At 43.0% G+C, this 20,989-nt stretch overlaps 1 protein-coding gene across 4 annotated transcripts in view; it reads left to right on the forward strand.

The window, feature by feature from the left end:
- The window catches only part of stard9 (StAR related lipid transfer domain containing 9), a 37,901-nt gene that overhangs the window by 13,233 nt on the left and 3,679 nt on the right, over positions 1-20,989 (forward strand). The window contains exons 4-31 of one of the 4 annotated variants that reach the window (XM_023951907.1): positions 1,807-1,923; positions 2,006-2,038; positions 2,119-2,180; positions 2,927-3,039; positions 4,706-4,848; positions 4,927-4,994; positions 5,763-5,860; positions 6,019-6,219; positions 6,325-6,422; positions 6,501-6,578; positions 6,719-6,796; positions 6,897-7,076; positions 8,410-8,461; positions 8,718-8,843; positions 9,251-9,333; positions 9,424-9,461; positions 10,759-10,946; positions 11,023-11,497; positions 11,573-13,434; positions 13,552-17,197; positions 17,379-17,528; positions 17,600-17,768; positions 19,089-19,238; positions 19,382-19,478; positions 19,673-19,824; positions 19,918-19,982; positions 20,099-20,301; positions 20,655-20,734. In XM_023951907.1, coding sequence (XP_023807675.1) covers positions 1,807-1,923; positions 2,006-2,038; positions 2,119-2,180; positions 2,927-3,039; positions 4,706-4,848; positions 4,927-4,994; positions 5,763-5,860; positions 6,019-6,219; positions 6,325-6,422; positions 6,501-6,578; positions 6,719-6,796; positions 6,897-7,076; positions 8,410-8,461; positions 8,718-8,843; positions 9,251-9,333; positions 9,424-9,461; positions 10,759-10,946; positions 11,023-11,497; positions 11,573-13,434; positions 13,552-17,197; positions 17,379-17,528; positions 17,600-17,768; positions 19,089-19,238; positions 19,382-19,478; positions 19,673-19,824; positions 19,918-19,982; positions 20,099-20,301; positions 20,655-20,734 — 8,805 coding nt within the window. Of the gene's footprint in view, positions 1-1,806; positions 1,924-2,005; positions 2,039-2,118; positions 2,181-2,926; positions 3,040-4,705; positions 4,849-4,926; positions 4,995-5,762; positions 5,861-6,018; positions 6,220-6,324; positions 6,423-6,500; positions 6,579-6,718; positions 6,797-6,896; positions 7,077-8,409; positions 8,462-8,717; positions 8,844-9,250; positions 9,334-9,423; positions 9,462-10,758; positions 10,947-11,022; positions 11,498-11,572; positions 17,198-17,378; positions 17,529-17,599; positions 17,769-19,088; positions 19,239-19,381; positions 19,479-19,672; positions 19,825-19,917; positions 19,983-20,098; positions 20,302-20,654; positions 20,735-20,989 lie in introns of all 4 variants that reach the window. The other 3 variants (XM_023951904.1, XM_023951905.1, XM_023951906.1) reach the window with 3 other exon arrangements.

Here is a 20,989-nt window from a genome sequence, read left to right on the forward strand (position 1 = left end):
CTTTTTACAAACTAAAAGCAGAAACGGACTGATGTCTATTTCCTCTCAAAACAGGTTTTTAGTAAACAAGAGACGTTCCCAAATATTTTGTTGAAAACATCTGCATGTTTGGTTCTTTAAGAGTTGAAGCAGCGTTGTCAAAGTTCCTCTTCTATCTGCTGTGAACCCATCCAGCAGTTTTTCTGGTCTAATCACAACCCTAGATCTCCAAGAAGGTGACTTAATCCTAGCGTGTTTTGGTTCTGCAGGAGAATGTGCTGTGTCCCATGTCTGGTCTGGATCAAGTGACTGGACCCCCTTAGGCCCATGTTTTCTTTGGGATGATTTATTTGTGTTTTGGGGTCACAAATCCTGGGGAGCTGGTTCTGATCACATTTCTTTTTGTTATCAGAAATTAAACAGAAAATACGTTTTTTTTCCCCACAACTTCCTGTTGCTTAAACAGGCCGTCAAACACAGCTGGTTGACTGATGCGCTATGAAAACTGACTGGAGAGAGTTTGAAAAAAAAAAAGACTGAATCATGTTCATTATGAAAGAGGAGCCCTTCAGCTTTTATAAATTCATGTTAAACAGCTGAAAGCTGTCATTTCTGATAAAGCAGCATGTTTGGATGTGATAAGACACAACAGCAAACTTCAGATTCTTTGCTTCTGCATCAAAAAGCTTCACAATTTGCATCAAAACACTAGATTATAGAAAAGCTGAGAGGTTTGCGTCATTTTTAATAGCATTCAAGTTATGTTAACACAATAGTTTTTTAAGTTTGGACCAGGGGAAAAACTTTCCCTTGTTAAAAAAAAAGTACTTTTAATACAAAAGTATTTAAGTATAAGAGTACCCTAAAAATACAGAAGCGCCTCACGTTTACCAGCATCTTCAGGGAAGGAAGCAGCTGTGGTGCTTTTTAAGGCAATCAGATGAAGGCCTCCTGAAGGGTATCAGTCCAGGGAGGGACCACCGCGGTCAGAGGCAGGGGGGGTTGTTGCTATAGCTGGGGAGGCTTTGGTCTGCAGGAACGTTAAGATGAACAGTATATATGTGCCACAATAATCACTGCACAAAAGCCAAGAGGAAGTTTGCACACTGTTTCACCTGACAGAGATGTTCTTCAGCTATTAGGAGAATTCTAAACTTGATCAGTTGATTTAGAAATAATTTTTATTTGGAAAATCAACATGAATTTGTTAAATCCAGAAATCCAGTGTAATATAACGCAATATATATATATATATATATATATATATATATATATATATATATATATATATATATATATATATATATATATATATATATATATATAGTCAATTCTTTTGTTATCCTCCTTAATACATAACAGCAACAACAACAAAAAAGAGCTAGTTTGTAACTGGATTCCAAATTTTACCACTTATTGTTTCATCTTTGTTGAGTTGAATAAAGTGATTTTCATAACCAAACATAATGGATTTTAATTGAAAATTTGACAGCTAAATCAATATTAAATCAAATCTTGTAGTGCTTGGCAGTGATATAATTTGCTGTGTTGTTTTTCATTTCTACATCCCATAAAAATGTCTTTATCTTTCAATCATTATTATAGGTTTTTAGCTTCACGTTTATGCACTTTGTAAATTTCAACTTTAAATTATTTAAAATTTAAGTTAAGACACGGATATGAACTTTTGAACAGAATCCTGTGTTTACGTCACTGAAATGTTACAGTTGGATTGGAAATGAAGACTCGTTTTTGTTTCTTTACTCACAGACTTAGAGAAAAGCCCCTTTCCCGGTGGACGTTTGTGTGACTGTGCTGTTTCCTCAGGTGTTTCAGGACCTGGGAGTGTCCGTTCTGTCCGGAGCATCAGAGGGCTACAATGTCTGCTTGTTTGCTTATGGCCAAACGGGATCAGGGAAGACTTACACCATGATGGGAACACCGGTGAGGAGTTTTCTGCAGCTTACAGCGATCACACCCAGTTTAGGGAAGCGGTCAGTTTAAACAATTCTGTGTTTTTCTTCAGGACTCCACAGGTTTGACTCCTCGTATTTGCCGAGTAAGCGTTTTGGTAACAACAAAGAAACATTTCAGGTTTTTCGGCATGCAGCGCTCAGCTCAGTTACCTCTGACTTACAGGGTCTTTTTCATGGTGAAGAGGCTTTCCAGGATTCCCAAAACTCAAGCAGAGTGGAAATCAGGTAAGAAGAACTCAGGTTAGACATCTATATATGATTCAGACCTGCTAAAAAGTTCAAACAAGTAAAATATAAATGTAAAAAAGGTTAAATATGTCGCTAATTTCAAGCAGCGTTTATGCCTACAAGTCATACAGGATGCAGAAAAAGGACACCCCCCCATTTTTAAAATAAAAATACAAACAATCCAAATAAAAAGAAGCCCTCTCATTATTTTAAAATGGTTTTCATTCAACAACAAAAAAAAAACTGTTCAATACATATTATAAATCCATTTTCTTAACCCACTATATCCCTTTTGGGGTCACAGGGTTGCCGCAGCGCGAGCCGGCTACTGTTGGGCGAAGGCGGGGTTCACTCCGGACAGGTCACCAGTCTGTTGCAGGGCGCATTATATACAATGTTTAAAATATATTATATTAAGCTTTGTAGAGGCAGTTTAGTGCTTAAAATACACAATTAAAAGAACCACACTGCCAATGAAAAGGCAGGAAAAACTAGTCCTAAAGTAAAGTTCTGTAAATGTTCCAACAGTCATTGTTCAGTTTGCATCTAGTCTCTACCTTCTTAGGGATCATTATTCACATTCTAACAATGTTATGTTTGCATAATATACAATGTTCTTGTGCCTTAGTTTTATTTTTATTAAAAAAATCTGTTAACGTATCTTATAAGTCGGGGTTGCCAGAGGTGACTTGGTGTTTATCAAACACGTGTGCGTAACTTGAGGATGCCATCTGCTCCTGCAGCTTCCTGGAGATCTACAATGAGCGCGTGCGAGACCTGCTGAGAGGAGGCGAGCAGAAAAACAGACCCTCGCTGAGAGTCCGAGAGCATCCAGAGAAAGGACCTTACGTACAAGGTGAGCCCTCTCTGCGCCTGGGTGTCATATTTACTGTGCAGTTGTTGGAGCTAAGCTCCAAAAAAAAGAAATAAGAGATCTTCTATCTATTGTTGCAGTCAAGCATCCTCCGTCTGTTTTAACTTAACGTGACGTAAGGTTATCTTTAATAAATTAAGGAGGAGGTTGAGATTTAATTGAAGGTTTTTGGGGAAAAAATAAATAAAACTAGCCTTCCAAAATCTTTCTTGGATCTTTAAAGGTTCATGAAGAAAACGTTTCGCTGCTCGAGCAGCGAAACGTTTTCTTCATGAACCTTTAAAGATCTTTCAGGAGCAGAATCCTGGGATAACCCTGATCAAAAAGATTAAACTCCCAAATTCAGAACCAGGTTCCCCCCTGAGCACCTTTCTTCCCATTCCTCCCATTTGTCTTCTTCTCCGGTGAGTATAAAGCCCCACATCCACTCATTGTCTGCATCAGGGAGAAATCCCATTTGACCAGAGGAAGTGAAGTCATTTCCATGAGCCCCCCCCCACACACGCATACACACACAGCTTATTTCCCTCCTCCTTGAGTATTTGCTGCTGCTCCGTGTCCTAAAACAAGAGCTGACATGTTTTCTGTTCGTCTTACACCCTAAAATGCTGAATTGTTTCACATTTTTTTGTTGTTTTGAATTTTTTTTTCATACAAATCTTTCCTAGATCACTTTGCAGTGTTTGTATTTGTATTTTTTTAGCAGAAATGTCAGCTAAACCTCCAACCAGTTTATGATTTATGCTATAAAGCATTCAACCCACTGTTTTCCTGTTTCTCTTTCTTTATTATAATATCTTCCGCCATTTCTCTGCCGCTTAAGTCCTTCTACAATTTTTCAGCAATTTTAACCATTCAACTATAAATTATGTTCAGCTCTTTCAGCTTTGATTTTTGGATCTTCAAATCCTGTAACTTTCCAAGATATTCCAGAATTTCCAGGATTTTTGCCTCTATTGAAATACATGGGGAATAGATGGTGCAGGAGCTCGCTGGTTCGATACCCGGCGCTGGTATTTTTCACAAAAATATATTTTTTATCATTGTGATTTTTTCACTTTATTTATGGTCAACTTTGATCAATTCTTTATTTATTAAAACATTTTTTTTTGCCAATGATTACCCTTTAAGTTTTATTTTCATTCAGCATTCAATTTTGATTCATTCATTCAGCATTCAACCCTGCATTTTCCTCTGGAAATCAGAATCTTTATTGTCATTGTACATGGGGATACAATGAAATTGCAGCAGCCTTGAAGTGATGGAGTTAAATAAAATAAAGTAAAATAGAAATATTGTGTTTACATTTCTAACAGAAAAATAAACAATATGTACAGAAAAATTAACAATATGTACAGAACTGTTAAATATTAAATATGTATGGAAGAAAATAGAATGGAATGAGATGAGTTGCTGTGAGCACAGCATAATAAATATTGAGTTATTGCACATAGACCCGGTTATTGCACAGAAGTCAAGATATTGCACACATGTGTAGTGTTCAGTGATTTAGTATTGTAAAAAATCAGAGTACGGTGTGGTTGTTGGAGGTATGTGTATTCCGTATGGTAAATGCAGCTCCTTCTAGTTTTAATAGTACATATATATATATAAAGTTTAAACACCTTTCATCTGTGTTTTAACCCAGACCTGTCACAACACGTGGTCTCAGACTGCAAGCAGGCCATGGACCTTCTGGAGGAAGGCATCGCCAACCGAATCACAGCGGCCACTCACAATCATGATGCCAGCAGCCGATCGCACGCCATCTTTACCATCCAGTACACACAGGTCGCACTATTTCTTAGAAACTCACATCTCAGAATTGTAAAGCTTCACTATTTACCACTTTTTTCCCCCCCTCTACAGGCAATCCTAGAAAACAACCTTCCTTCAGAAATTGTCAGCAAGATCAACCTGGTGGACTTAGCTGGAAGGTTAAATTGAAATTTAATTTTTGGTACTTCAAGAAAATAGGAAGTTCTGGTTAAAGTGCCCCCTAGTGGATCTTAGGAAATACCTTTATATTTTCCAAAATTCAGTTTTACCACCATATTGTTTGTTTTAAAGACCCACTCTGATGAAAATTATGTTTTTGGTGTTTCAAACATGTTCTTGTGGCGTTTTTTTCATGATGGGGAACATATACAAAGAAAATTAAGATTCAAATTGCATTTCTGAGTATTTCTTTGTTTAAATTATGAGTGAATCAGAAGCACATTAAAAAATGCCTTTTTAAAAAGAGCCTATTTGTTTTATAGAAAATACGCTTCCTGTTCTGCTCCATTCTGATGCATCCACTTGCAGACAAAAAGATCCGTGTACATCTTCGTTTTCCTCATCTGAGCTGGAATCTGGATCTAAACTGTACGGCTGCATTGCTCCAATATTGCTCGCCGTTTTTGTTGGATCAGTAATATTAGCTTGGGGGTGTACGGGGCTGTCAGCTGGTGGGAGAGCATGCAAACAGCTCTCAGAAATGGGTGATGGTGAAACGGAGCAGGCAACACACAACTCGGAGGCGAATTTCTAATGAACCCCTGCCGCTCTGCAGAAACTAGAAAACTTTAGAGGTTTTTGATTTTGGCTAAAACGGCACAATCACAATTCAAAGACCTCAATAGTTCAAAGTGTGATCGCAGTGGGACTTGAAGTCATTTTAATCACATGGCAGGGAGCTAATGTAGTTGTCATGTTCTTGACAGTGAGCGAGCAGATCCCAACTACAGCAGAGACAGACTGACGGAGGGCTCGAACATCAACAAGTCGCTCGTAACTCTGGGAATTGTCATTTCTGCACTTGGTAAATAAAATGTTTTTTTTTTTATTATAGAGGTTTGGAGCCTCTGAGGAAAACTCAATTTAATGTGAATTTAGCTTCAATGCTCTCCTGCAGCTTCTCTCAGTCTCCTCTGTTCTGATTGTATTCCCTGCACATCCTGGATTCCTTCGGCTCCTCAGCCCAGAACTCCCACATGTCGAGCAGCTGTCAGAGCATCAACAGTGTGGCCTCCGAGGGTGACGGCAGTATGGTGGGGAGTAACAGCAGCTCCCTGTCAGGAGGCGGGAGGAGGCACTGCTTCATTCCCTACAGGGACTCGGTCCTGACCTGGCTGCTGAAGGACAGTCTGGGTGGAAATTCCAAGACCATCATGGTTGCGAGTGAGTATTACTCTAATTTAAACTTAATAAAATGAACTTTTCTTAGGTCAAACTTCATAATTAGCTTCCTGTACTTGAGAGCTGACTTGTCCTTCTGAATTTCAGCGGTCTCACCCTCAGTGAACTGCTACAACGAGACCCTCAGCACGCTGCGCTATGCCGCACATGCAAGGAACATCGTCAACAAGCCGCGGGTTAATGAGGTATGAGCATCCGGAGTCCGTGTTGGGCCTGGATGTTGTTGTGGTGGTGGGCTCACGCGGACTTTGATGTGTGTGCAGGATCCCAATGTTCGGTTGATCAGGGAGCTGAGGGAAGAAATCGACAGGCTGAAGAGCATGCTGCTCGGCTTTGAAATGGTTTGTCGACTTACGTTAAAGAGGACTCTGAAGTTTTCTTAATGTATGAGTAAACAATGCAACAGGGCTTTTTTCACAGTTATATATTTATTCCGTATAAAGTTTTTGACTGATTTTTTCCCCTCACTTTGAACTAAAAGCAGCGTAACCTCAGTCCGTCCCTGAGCGACGAGCGGGACGGGAGTCTTTCTGAAATCGTTCTCCAGAATGAACTGAAGGTGACACACATGCTCTAATCTGATATTTTTAAACAAAGCAGCGATGCGTCTGCTCTGATTCTGGTCTACAATATCCGTCTGGCCGTTGTTTACCTCACAGGTGGAGCAGCTGACTAAAGACTGGTCAGAAAGTTGGAGAGACAAGAAGGAGCTGCTGGAGCAATACAGCGTGGACATCAACGAAGACCGAGCCGGCTTCCTCATCAGCTCCCTTCAGCCACATCTAATCGCTCTAGACGGGGACGTTCTCAGCACCAGAGTCGTCTTTTATCACCTGAAGGTACGACAGAAAAAAAAATATATATACAGTGGTCCCTCCTTTATCGCCTGTGTTACATTCTAAAAACAACCCGTGATGAAGTCCTAACTACACACTTTATACACTTTTCTCCGACAATAACACTTTCTCTCTTGTTCAAACTGTCAAAGTTCAAACCTTCAATGCATACAAATATCTGCTAGCAATCGAAAATGTTTGTACATTTGGAAACTGAACGCATTCTGCACAGGAAACACGGCACAAAGGAAATTGGTTGACAATGGTCTCCATCCTGATTGGCTGTAAACCATTGGTTGAAAATGGTCTACAGCCAATCAGGATGCGGTACACAATTTGCTGTCTAAAAAAGAAAAGAAATTCAAAAAGCTCACAAAATTGCACCACAAAAAATCAGCCGTGAGACAGCGAAAGATGGACATCAATATAGTGAGAAAACACAGTATGTGAGTTTAAAATCAATCAGACTACCGTATGTTTTCTTTTAGCCAAAAGAGCATTCAGAATGCGTTTAGCTTTGCAGATGGATATCTCTTCTTTCTTTTCAATAATACGTGTTAGCCCCGAGCCAATGCCACAACTATAGGCTAATTTCTAATTAACTACTGCCGCTCTGAAACTATGTCCCAGAAAACGACCCAGTTTTTTTGTGTATTTTTAGCTAAAAATGGCATAGTCATAATTAAAAGACCACTGTAATGCTTTTAAAACAGATCAAAATATTATCAGAGTGGGTCTTTTTTCCACTGTTTTAAACACATTCTTTATGCTGTCTTCACTAAAATATTTCTTTTCTCCACCTAGATTCCTCCCAACCTTCTTCTAGTGTTTTCATTTCTTCTTTGTGTGTAAGAAAACTTGACAAAAATGTTTTTATTGTCTCGGCTTTTGAGTTTTTCCTTCCCGCTGTCCTGTCAGCTCCCCTTCTGTGTGTCGTCGTCTTTCTATGTCGGATAAGAGGCGTTTAGATCTGAGGCTACGACTCAGGGGAGCTCCAGTTGTCCTGATTGTGACAATGACAAGCGTACCTTTAGGCCTGACAATTACGCTGTTTGCCAGCATGTGAAGATCTTTTTGCCACCTGGGAACACATGTGATCCCGACAACATATAAGAGAGACTTTCATCCCTGCGGAAAAAGTTGGCTTGTTTTTTTTTTTTTTTTTTTTCCCCAGGTAAGACGGAAATTTCAATAGGAAAAAAAAATGTTTTATGGAAAGAAATGTGTCAAATTCCCTTCTTTAAATCAACTTTTTATTTGAGTGAGTGAATTCTCAGGATGCACAGATGTGAACCCGTACAGAGTATAGCTAACCTTTATAATGGTTTGGATACAGGAAGGAGTCACCTATATTGGAGATCAGGACCAAATCGAAGAACCACACCTAGGTATGACTTTATCTGACAGCTGTGAAGTAAAAAAAGACAAAAGTCTATAAAGGAACTGTTTATTCGTATGGCATAGAAGATGGAGTGCATCGATATTAAGCTTATTTAAACTCATAAAGTGTTTAATATGTTGCAAATAATAATTCTGAATGCAGACAACACCACATTTGGAGTTACTTTTTGATAAATAATGCATGGATCAGTGCAGCAGGTGTATATCAAAGTGTTCAGCAGCATCTCTGAATTCTGTTTATAGTCCTGCAGGGCGGTGCCAGCTGTGAGATTGAAAACCACGGGGGTGTGGTAACGCTCAGACCGCTGGCGGGCTGCGTCTGTCTGCTCAACGACAGAGAGGTCACGGAGCCCTGCAGACTGGCTCAAGGTCAGATTTTACCCCCGTTTGTGAAAACTCTTTGATGTCGTGAGAGAAAAAAATGAAAGAAAAACAAAACTCTGTTGCCGGGCCAGAAATACTCTGCGGTAGTTTCTACATTCTTCTGTTCTTTCATCTCCATGTCAGAAGTAGGTTAGTGTGCACTTCCATCTGCACACTAGCTCACACACACTCATCGCCACATATAGACCAACGTTTCCCGTATTCTTACATTTTTGTCATCCAGATGGATTCAGATGGTCCGGCAGTGCTGCCACCGCACACTGCAGCATGTGCACACACACACCCACACACACACACACACACACACACACACACACACACACACACTTTTGTCATCGTCTCTCATCAGTGCTGCAGGCAGAACTGCTGATACTGAACAAGTCTGTCTCCAGGGTCCGTCATTACCCTGGGAGGGGTGCACAAGTTCCGCTTCAACCACCCGGCAGAGGCGGCGGTCCTGAGGGAGCGCAGGCGGGTAGGCGCTGCTCACCTGAAAGTGTTGGTTCCGATTGTGACACACAGCACCGATACTCTGTTTACATTGAGAGTGGGTCATTCTTTTCAGGCCAGTGAAGGTGTTTGCCCCTTCAACCAGGATGACAGGTAAAAAGTTAGGTGTGTTTGTGTGTTCATGTTTGTGTGCTTGAAGGTCTGTGCATGTCTGTACCGTTAGCAAAAAGTAGTCTATTTAAATGTACTACAAGTATACTCAATCTGTACTAAAATTGAGGCTTTAAACTTAAAGTTTACTTTTCTATACGTAGTATCTATCTATTGTAAACATAAACTGTTCCCATTTAGTCTGAAGAAGTAGTAAGTTGCTCAATTATATTTAATAAAATGAAATAAACTGCAGGTGAACTACTCTTTGCTAAGAGTACTCATGCTTCTGTTTGCACGTGTATGTGTCGGTGTGTGCGTGCATTTGTTCTTCTATGTGTTTGCGTGTCTTTTTTTGTGTCTGTGCTTGAGTGTGTTTGTGATTTCACATTTGTGCACATGCACACGTGTGTGTGCGTGCATGTCTGTACTCGTGTGCTTCTGTGTCTTTGCACTTGTGCATGTGTGTTTTGTGCGTGCGCTTGTTTGTGCTTATGTGAGTGTGTGCATTTGCAATTGTGGGTGTGTGTATCTTTCTGTGTGTTTGCTCATGTGTATGTGTGTGCACCTGTGTCTGTCTATGTGTGCACTCATTTGAGCCTGTATGTTTGCAGGTGTTCACGTGTGTGTCTTTCTGTTTGTGTGCATGTGTGTCTCTCCCTGTGTTCATCTGTGTGTTTGCATATGTGTGTGTGTTTTTGTCTCCTTCTATGTGTTTGCCTGTGTGTTTGTGTGCACGCTGGTTTGTGCTCCTCTGTGCTTTTTTGTGTATTTGCACACGTGCTTGTGGGCTGCTGTGTGCTTTTTGTTTGTATATGCATGTTTTTGTGTGTGTGTGTGTGTGCGCTTGCATGTATTTGTGTGCACTTGTGTGTGTTTGTTTTTGTTTGTGCACTTGTGTGTTTTTGTATGCACTTGTGTCTGTGTGTGTCTTAGCTCATATATGCTTTTGTGTATTTACACGTGCATGTGTGTGTGGGCTGATGTGTGCTTTTTGTGCTAGTACATGCACATTTTCTGTTTGTGTGTGGTTGTGCAAACTCCCAGCATGCATATTTCATAAAAGTTCTGAGTCATGGATGTAGTTATTCTACAGAAATAGGCCAACACTTCATGCATGTTTTATTCCTGTTGGTTGCTATTAGCCCCTCCCCTTCCTACACAAATGCACACACACTTTGAACAGTACTTGTTATCTTTTTACAGCTTAAGAACTTAAAGTAATTTTACTTCATCTCTATCAGCAAATTACACGTTATCATAATTACATTCCTGTTCGATTCTTCTGTTATCGTGTCAGAGAGTCGAGGCCTGAGCAGCTGGAGGTTGCCGGTTTCACTCTGACTGAGGAGTCCACGGTGAGGCAGCGTGTGGACGAGCAGAAACGCTTGGTGGAGAGTCTGAGGCAGGACATCCAGGCTGAGCAGAGACGAGCTGAAAGAGAGCTGGAGAGGGATCAGGCCCACCTCAGGCAGCAGCGCACCGAGAGTATGCACTCGTTTTCTGGTGTCCATCATTTTAAAGTGCAGACATCCCATAATAACGTTTTAATTTTTTCTTTCAGTTCAGCAGTGGATAGTTGAGGAGAAGCACAGTTTAGCGGTTGCAGGGAAGATAACCACTCATGAGTCGGGAGTTCAGGTGGATCTCTTTCCTGCTCCGCTTCTGGAGAAACTACGGACTCACGTGTTCAGGGATCAGGAGGTCGAGGAAAACCGGCCTCTTATGATGAGGGCCAGGAAGAAGGCTGTGCAGGAAGAGCTGCTGAAACATCACGCCCTCTGCCGCGCCCAGAGCCGCATCCATCGGAAAAGGCTGCAATATCAATTAAAGAAAATCGCCAACAAGCAGCATCTGCTAAAAGCTAAGAGAGAATTACAGCAGCTGGAAAAAAAACTTCCTCCAGGATCGGACAGTCCTGAGTCTCCAGATTTGGAATCTCCCTCAAGGCTCAGAGGAGAGTCGCTGTCTTCTCGAAGACACTCATTGTCAGCAGATCTGTTGTCCCGGCTCTACCCTCAGAACACACCTATCTTCAGGTAAGTTCAGAGTGAGCTTCATGGTTGACAGAGGGGAAACACTGTGTAATATTTTCCCTTTACTCTCATCGACAGACATTTCCTAAAGAGGAACAAGTCCTCAGAACGGACTTTAAATTCGTCTCCAGCTGCTGACTCCATCGTCAGTAGAAAGTGGATCTCAGACGAGTGTCTTCCTCGAGAAAGAACGCAGAGTTGTTCCGGATCTTTCTTGTCAGGCCGTAGTAGGCCCTGCTCCTCTGAGAACGTCCCACAAGCTGCCAAAGATGAGCCGCAGTGTCGAGGAAAACCAGAGAGAAAACCTCTGCTACCGAACCAAGACTTGTTCCTTAAGAACCGCCTCAAACAGAATGCAGCTGTTGGACCTGCGTCACTGCAGGTCAACAAGGAAAATGATCAAAGTTCTCCCACTCCCAGACCTGGTCCTGATTCATCTTGTTTGGTGAACTTAAAAATTTCTGACCATGTAGGAAACATCAGACTAGGAACCAGCAGAAGACCATTTTTTCCTCCTGTGAGTCCAAGGGTCAACACGGCTCTGTCCACGGTTTTCAGAAGATCTCCCACATGTGCAAAAGGAGGACAAATGCCGAAGCCTCATGGGCGATTAGCAAGCAAGTTTCACGGAAGACTAAGAGGACTCAAGAGCCTTAAAGAGGCCAAAGCGAATCCGAGCAGCGGCGCCATGAAAGCCGCCGTCTCGTGTGATGAGCTCGACCAGAAGTTTCTGTGTGGGAGCATCAGACGGTGGCACAGCACAGAAGCTCTGATGAACCAAACCAGCGGGTGCAAAGAGAAGCACCAAAGACCGCCGACATGGCAGGACGAGGACTTGGAGGACAGAACGTCGGATTGTGAGAGTCTTTTATCCCTCGACTCGTTGTCTTCTGCTCACGCTGCCGCTCTGGCCGCGCAGCTGAGAGAGGAGGATTCGAACCTGAGTGAAGCAGAAAGTGAAATGTCCACGGATTCACTGACGGTAGAAAACAGAGGGAAACGGGCAACGGTGCGTGAAAGTGACCAAACTGTGGTTTCTACGTACTCTTTGGTAGAAGATTCTGTGCTTTCATCCATGCAGAATGACAGAATCCCAGAAATTGAACCTGCTGTTATTCTGTCAGAGGAAATCTGGATGCAGCAGATGCTTCCTCCTCAAAAAACACAAACTTTTGCATTAAAAAAGCCTCCATGCTCATTTGAAGCAGATTTCCGAGGCAAAGATGATGTGCATAAACTGACTGAAGACTTAAGAAACATGCAGCCCATTTCAGCCGGCAGCTCAGAGCTGGGAAACCTGCTGGTACTCACTGATCCGGATTTGTTCATGGGAGCAGGTGAGAGCTTCCAAACCAAGACGCTTTCCCAAAAGGAAGTGAGGCTGATTCATGCAGGGAGGAGTGCAGGTAACAGGAAGATCTCAGATGCTCAGGTTGGAGCTAAAAATCACATTTCCTCGTCCATCAGCACTGAAGGCATGAAGGCAGCAGTGCAAAAACAAGGCCTTGAAGAAGCCACAGGAGAACCTCCAGGGTTTGGGAAAAAGGATGCGTTTTGTTTGACCCAATCCACTCCCCAAACCCCCAAAACAGATTGGAATTTGTTTGGGAAAGATCCAGTAGCTCCTGAAAGGTCATCTGAAACTGGAATGACTTTGTCAGGTTTTCCCTCTGTGGTGGATTTCTCCTTAAGTTTTGAAAACTACTTTGAAGAAACCGATGGCAACCTAAAGACACCTGACTTTCAAGGACAAAAGGTGACAGAAGCTGAAGAACGGCCATTTGCACTGGAAGAAACCAAGAATGCCGAGCCGCCTGCTGCACAGAGGAGGGAAGTTGTTAAACCGGCTTGTAAAAATTCCAGGAAAAGGAACAAAGAACAGCAAGATGTTTTTAAGGGCAGCCTGAAAATTCCAAAAAGGAGCAACAGCGGGGAGCTGGTTACTTGCTCCAACACTCAAGGCTTCAGCCTGAAAAATAAACGCCGCGATGACAGAAACGACAGCAGTCGTGGCGAGAGGCGGACTGACAGCTGTGGACCTCCTCACAGCAGTGATCCAGCAGAAGGAGGAGCCTTAGATTTCGATTCCTCTCCAGTTTCTGATCCTGTGGCTGAATCAAAGTATCGTGTCTTTAGAGATGAGCTTGAACACGGTGATAGGATTTCAGTGGGGGCTGCGTCCGCAGGCGACAATGCAGACGTGGGAAAGGTGAATGAAACAAAAGGGAAACATCAAATGAACGAGCTCAGGAAACATCAGGACATTTTAAACCATAAATGCAGGTCAGACTCCATCTGTAGTGCTATTGATCTGAGGATTTCTGAACTAGTGCAAGATCATGACAAGCTGCAATCGGGTGTCAAAGATGGAGCCAGGAAGTACGGGATTCAGAGTGTAAACACCTATGAGCTTCCAGACCGTGAGCTGGAGTTAACAGAAACTAAACAAAAAAAGGAAACTAGTAAAGATGTAAAGCAAAAGATCAGAAATGCTTGTGTTACAGCTGAGACTTTGGCATCAAAGACGACAACGGAAAATCCATTTCTGTCAAATGAGATCCAGAAAACCTGTAAGTCAATCAGTTTGAACGCAGAAAATGATTCTTTTTCACCTAAAAAATGTCAAGATTTTCCAGAAAGCGCTCCTTCTCTTCAAAACATTCATGTGGATCAGCAGAATGCGCCTCCTGTCACCACGGATGTCTGTTCTAAGAACGTGAGCAGCCAGAGAAGTCCCAAGAGCCCGGGTTCAAAAGCTGACTTCCTCCTGCAGCTCTCGACGCAGAGCTCGGGTCCACAACTTCACCAAAAACGTCCCAAATTTCCATCACAAGACACCAACTCCACTGATTCTGAGGATACAGCTACATCCATCGGTGCCAAAACTGAACTTCAAACGGTTTACAAAACATCTCCAGAAGCTGACATTGAATTGCATCAACTCCAGGCGAACCGACGTCTCTGCAGCCACGTCAGTGGAAACGCTGGCATGGATCTCATGGACCAACCTTCCTGCACGGCTGATAGAACTCACAAAGACAAATGTCAGAACCAATCAGAGTGCAGCTTTGATAAACACACGCGGATGAGAAACAGAGACGGAGAGGTGAGGAGTGTTAGAGAGGTTAAACCTTCACAGGAAACCACAAAAGAGCGTAGTTTTAGAGCTGCAGCCTCCAAAGAAGACAAGAGAAACTCTGTTTCACTTAGAAATCCTTCCTCTGTGTCCAAAATAAACTGGTTTAAAAAGAAAAAGTCCAGCCTGAAGGCTGGTTCCTCCTCTGATTCCTCTTTAAAGACCACGGATGAAGATGAGGAGGATGAAAAAACCTCTAAAGGGCTTCATAGTCAACTGTTTTCTAAATGGATTAAGTTGGGCACCAGGCAGTGCTGCAATAATGAAGTTCAGCTTCCCAGCAAGGAAATGTGCTCCGGTTCTCCTCCAGGAGCATCACTGAACCAAAGTGGGGGAAAACATGTAACAGACCCGCAGAGAGGTGAACCAAAACAAGAACTTAGAACGGGAGAGTCTCAGGACTATCCCATCCATTTCGCCTCCAGTGACATCAATCCCTTTGTGCACCAGTGGCAAAGCTGCAGCTCGAAGCATCATGGCTGTAGAAACCCAGCATTCGGAAGCGCTGCCGACCTTTCCTGTAAATCCCCTCTTCTAAACGGCTCAGAAAACCAGATCACAAGGTGCTGCAGTGTCGATAACGGCTTGAATGGACAGGAATCTCCTTTCAACTCCCACCTGAGCACCTATGCCACCGACAAAGGGCTCACCAGCACACTGAGCAGCATGGAGGATCACAAAGGAAAGGCATGCTCGGGGTTTCCTGCCTGTCAACGAGGGTCTGCAGACTGTCACAGACGTCGGGAAGCATACAGCCGCTCCTCAGGTCACGACGCTCCTCTCAACACCTCCTGCCAGGTGGATGAAATCATGTTTGTTTATTCGTCCGAGCTTGAGTGCAAGACGAGTCAAATGGCGGGGCGACAGAGGCGGACGTGCGAGCACAGCACGCAAACTAAAGCGTGCGACGGAAACGGCAGCAGCCCTCCGAGAAGAAAAGATCGTCACAAACGGAGTAACACCGATGTTCCGTCGTTCCACAAAAGCAAAGTAAAGGAATCGCCCACATGGGCCAGTATGGAAAGCATGTCAGCACGCCTTTCTAAGCTGATCGACAGCACTTCAGACCTGCTGGGAGACGTTCAGGGACTGAGGTCAGGGGACGCCAGGAAATCCTGTTCCAGTAGAAGCAACCCTTCGTCCTTCAGTGAAGCTCATGACAGCACCACGAGAGACGGGTCAACCCAGACAGCGTCAGATGTTGGGATCCAAACAGAGGAACCTTTAGCGCCGTCAGATGCTGATGCTGCTGCTCACTTAGGCAGGGGGTCGTTTAAGTCTCACGAAATCAATGTGACAGTTAAAGTCATCGGGTCGGAAGTTATCAGTGCTTCTCAGGACCAGAATGGACAATGTGTGGTGAAATCCAAAGCTGGTGAGAAGATTCAAAGCATGCCTGACCTGAGGTGTAGCGCCTCTGCAGCCGCTCAGTCACAGGCAGACTCCATCAAATCGTCTTCTGGGAAGATGGCAGTAGGTTGTCTCAGGCATGTTAGATCTGCTTCATCTGGAGTTTCAAAGCACAGAACGTCTGCGGCACCGGAAAGCATCCTCGGGTCTTCAGAGAAGAGGCTTGAAGATCAACCTTCATTAACAAACCGTCTGCCTGGTTTTTTAAAGAACCAGGCGATGTACACAGACCGCGCTTCTTCTCCTATTCTTACTGTGGGGACAAAAAGGGACTCCGATCTTCAGGGGAAGCTCTGTCTTCCAAAATACAGGAACCTTACAGCAGAACCTTCCTGTGGGGAGGAAAGTCAGAACGTTTCCTCAGTTCCACAAGACCTTCCCCGATTCCAACAGGACTCTCTGGGTTTTGATGAGTCAGAAACAGGAAGTTACCCAAGTCACAAGGACTTGGAGAGATGTTCTTCAGAGTTTCTGCCGTCTCTAGATCTTTATATGGATGTTAGGAAAAGTCACGTGACCTATACAGACAGAGACTTCCATTGGTCAAGCTCGAAACAGTCAGTCAAGCCAACATGTCGGAGTATCTCCTGCATGAACCCTGTTTCCCCCTCGCCAAGTTTACTGGATGTGCAAAAACAGGAAGCCTCAAATACCACAGATACGTGTTTTGATCCCTGCAGTCTTTCCATTCTGAGTCATGAGGGTAACATGGAGTCACCGACGCCCAGTGAATGCAACACAGAAGCCCTCGTAAACATAGAACCTACTGTTCTGGACCATCCAAGAGTGCCTGAGGACCTGCCCGTCCACAACAAGTTCATCAACTGGTCAGGCGTGCGTCTCCCGCCAAACCAAATGAGAGATGACCCCAGGAGCAGCTCTGATTGGGCGGAGGTGGAGAGGGTCGGTGTGGAGGCCGGGAGGTGGAGCGATAGAAGAGAAAAAGAGATCATGAGGCTGCGGCAAGAGCGAGAGCAGGTGATGGCGAAGGTCAACCTCAGCATGAACTCCACACCTCTGACTGTGGAGCTGACCGAGGCCAAGCTCCATTACGGGCTGGGAGAGACGGACGCTCTGCTGAAGATGCTGTCCCCCAGGTCCAAGCAAGATCTGCAGCCACAGGCCTCCGCTCCCACCAAGCAGCAGCTGTACGACCGGTGAGGGTTCTCTTCCACCAAAACCGCTTGGCTAAAAGGCTATAAATACAAATAAAAAATTCACAGAATGCAGTCAATTCATATTGTTTTCCTAAAATCATTTCATTAAGGCCTTTTTTTATGTTTCAGTGTGCTGTTTTTTGTAAAATGTCATCGCTTGATGTTTTTTTTTTCTTCTCAGGCATCGGCGGAGTATTGAGGGTACGAGGCAGCAGAGGGAGGAGCGCCTCCAGACTTTTCGCAGAGCTCGCAGTTTGAGTCCCAGCAAACATCAGAGCTGCTCTCCTGAAGCAGTTTCCCCATCCAACGATCAGCGCAAAGACAGCAGCAGGTCAGACGCCGTCAACCCGTACGTGTGCATGGAGGATGCAAAAATGCCATAAAAAAGGATTTGCACCGCAGATCATCGGGTCGTTCCAAGCCAGACGGACAGTGTCCAACAGACATCGAACTTCTGTTGCGAGATTATGGTCGAGCTCGGGAAGAAGCCAGGACTGAGATTGCAAGAGCTCGAGAGCGACTGAAAGAGAGGACGGAGATGGAAAAGAAGAGGCTCCAGCAGGAGATAAAGGTCAGTTTTCCAAACAAACCTTTAGCTGCCCTGATGACAAAATGCTTTCAGAAGCTGTTCTCTGCTCTGTGGCTGGATTTTTTTTATTCCACATGGTACAATGATCTTCAAATTTTAGATTTGAAATATTTGGCATCAATGTTACAAGCCTCTTATCTCTGATTAACAGGTGAATTCTCAGCTGAGCATTCTACAAATACCTCCTAGTGCTGCTTATTTTCTTTGTTTATTTTTAAAGTCTTGGGTTGTGTCTGAATTATTCATATTTTTTATAAATAATCCAAGTTTTCATTATCAGAAAACAGTGGAGTCATAAATGAGCTTCATAAAATTTTCGTATTTATTAGAATTTTTTTTTTTACTTTTGCAAGGGATTGATTTAATATTTGCTTTTAAAATAAAAATAGCACGTGTCTGAATTGTGTTCGAATCCAGGGAACTAGATAGTCCTACACTCCATAATCTTTTAGGGTTAGGGAGTAGTGAAGGGAATTGGGACATAGGATGTGATGTCACCTCCTGTCCTTTTTACTGATAGTTCACAAGAAAAGTGTTAATAAATATGAGATTTGTCTGAGTTTGTCTAATTACAGAAGACTGTTATTTACCAGCATACACGGGAATAATCCAAGAACTTGTAATTATTGATTCTAAAGTTATTATAATAAGAACAAAAAATTTTTCTTATTTTTTTTAAATTAAGTTTAAAAGATATTAACTTTGAATTAAAATACTAACCAAGCCAAGTGCAAATAATTAAAAGTTTTGAATCTAAAGTACTTTTATTTTTTAACCCTGTGCATTACTGTGATAAATTGAGTTCACACAAAGCAGAATGATCCAAAAAAACATGTCAAACCTTTCTCTTTTCATTATTTAATGTCTAATTAAGCTCTTCTTAGTAATACCTAAAAAAAAAAAAACTGGAAATGATTTTCTGTGATTAAAAAAAAGGCAAGCTAAATTTTGTTTTAGTTGAAAGATCTGAGAACAAATGCTTTGTAGCAGCTCTATTTAAAGTATAACAAAGCCTCAATTAGTGAGGACATTTGCAAATTAGAATATAATTCATGAGATAGTATTTAAACTGTAATATTACATCATTAAGGAGTTTGATTTATACTCACGCTGAAGAGAGTCGCTGTGTCAATAACAGATCTGGGTGCTTCTAGACAAAGAAAAAACAGTTCATTAATCTATCGTTTTCCCTCTGAGACTCTATTGATTGTAGGCAGTAGAGTGTAAAGTGGTTTAAAATAAATATGTGATGTTGAATAAATACATTAGGTTGGCTGGAAGCCATCAACTGTGTATTCTCAGCAGGAGGACTTCAGGCATCGGACGAGAATCAGCTGCAGCACTCTGTGCACTGGATCCAGTCTGAGTCTGTCCTCTGGACCGACGTCGGGGTACAACAGCGGCAACGCCGGACAACCACGACCCTGCAGGACAGCGGCGCTGCCAGGACAGGTTTGTGCTGCGTAGGGAAGATTTGACCTGTCTGCTGAAAGACTTTACACTTTTTTAGTGAATTATCTTTTAGGCTGATGTGTTTATTGCTTTCCTGTAAATCAGTAACGTTCATATGGTGATTATTTTGTCTTTTTATTTAGATTGCAGGGATTCAGGATGAAGAGCAGATGAAGACGAGGCCTCTCATTTGCAGCCCTCAGAGTGTAAAGACACACCGAGCCTGGCTGTCATCTCAGGGTATCAAACACTAAAAACTATCCAGTATTTGACAGTAAAATACTGTTAAAGAAACACGTGTCATATTTACATAATAAATGGCTTATTTGTGGGAAACATTTGTGTGTTTTTCTCAGTTGTTTTCACATAATTGCGTGTTTCTCTTTCACCACCTCCGCGTTGTCCTCACCGAGACTTTATTTTTTATATATCAGATCTGCAACGCGAGCCGTCTGTTGGCGACTTCGAGCCTCTGATGACCTCGTCTCCATCACCTCCACTCCTAACTGCCCAAAGCTCCTCCCACAACCTTTTCACAGCCCATCAGGACATCACCTGTCAACTGCTCAGCCAAGCCTTTGCTGAGGTAACAGAAGACTAAAACCCTGTGCCATTTATGTCTTTACATATTTTATGAAGATATGAACTTCTCCGTCTCACGACATTTTCTTCTCAAAAGGTCCAACTAGCTTCTTCAGGAGATTTAGGCAACCTGATGATGGGCAAAGCAGCAGGAGGCTGGAGGTGACTTTTCTCCTGACTGTATCTCCAATCCTCAGCAATCCCAGAGCACAAGAATTTCTGGATTGACTGCTTCATAAAAAAAAAAGCTTCCCAACAGCCAGTCTCTGTTCCTCCAGGTACCAGGGAGAGGAGAGAGCAGTTCAGGCATTCTACAAGCCCTCCTCCAGTCCATCTGTCCACGGCTTTCTGGGGGCAGGAGACCTGGACCGGACCCTGAACAGTCTGTGGGGCGTAATCTGCCAGATGTCTAAGAGCCACTTGTATAATCAGTCGGTCCGTTCTGTTTGGACTCGACCACTAGAGGACAGCACTCAGCTGGGTGAGCGGAGGTTTCTGCCTCCTTTTTATGCAGTTTTCTAGCAGAAATGATCCAGAACTTTACAAAAGTTTTACCTCCTAAGGATTTTTGCATTTTGAGGTCTGTGTTTGTTTGTAGGCTTAACTTCATATGTATTTGGATTGGACCACGTAAAATGATTTTATTTTTACTGCCAAGTAGACTTTATTAGAATGAAAAGTTCTCAAAAAAAGTTTTTACATCTTTTTATTCTGTGAATAATATACTTTTAAACGTTTTTTTTTAATATTGAAATTACACAAAAACGTCTTGACTTACTGTCAGTCTTTTATTTTTTTCCTGGCTAACATCGTCTCATTTGGATTTCTGTGTAGTTTACATCTTAACAGATCCATCCACCTGTCACCTCAGCCAGCCGCGGGACTTCTGCTGCATCAGCACCGAGTCCAAACAGGTCAGCAGTCTGTCTAGTGCCGGGGGAGCGTTTGCACTCGTGTGTGTGTGTGTGTGTTCATTGGGCGAGCAGCAGCAATTTCACAGCAGACAATTGGGCTTTTTCACCCCCAAAACACCCACAACATGCTACTGAGGCTCCGGTCTCGCTGACAGATCACGGAGCGTAAACATCTCTGACCCGGAGGCAGCGGCTGTGAAGTAAACCGTCTCAGCTGTTGGTTATCAGTGGCCGGGTGGAGCTGCCTGCTGGCTG

This window comes from Oryzias latipes, chromosome 22, assembly GCF_002234675.1.
Source record: "Oryzias latipes chromosome 22, ASM223467v1".
NCBI lineage: Eukaryota > Metazoa > Chordata > Actinopteri > Beloniformes > Adrianichthyidae > Oryzias > Oryzias latipes.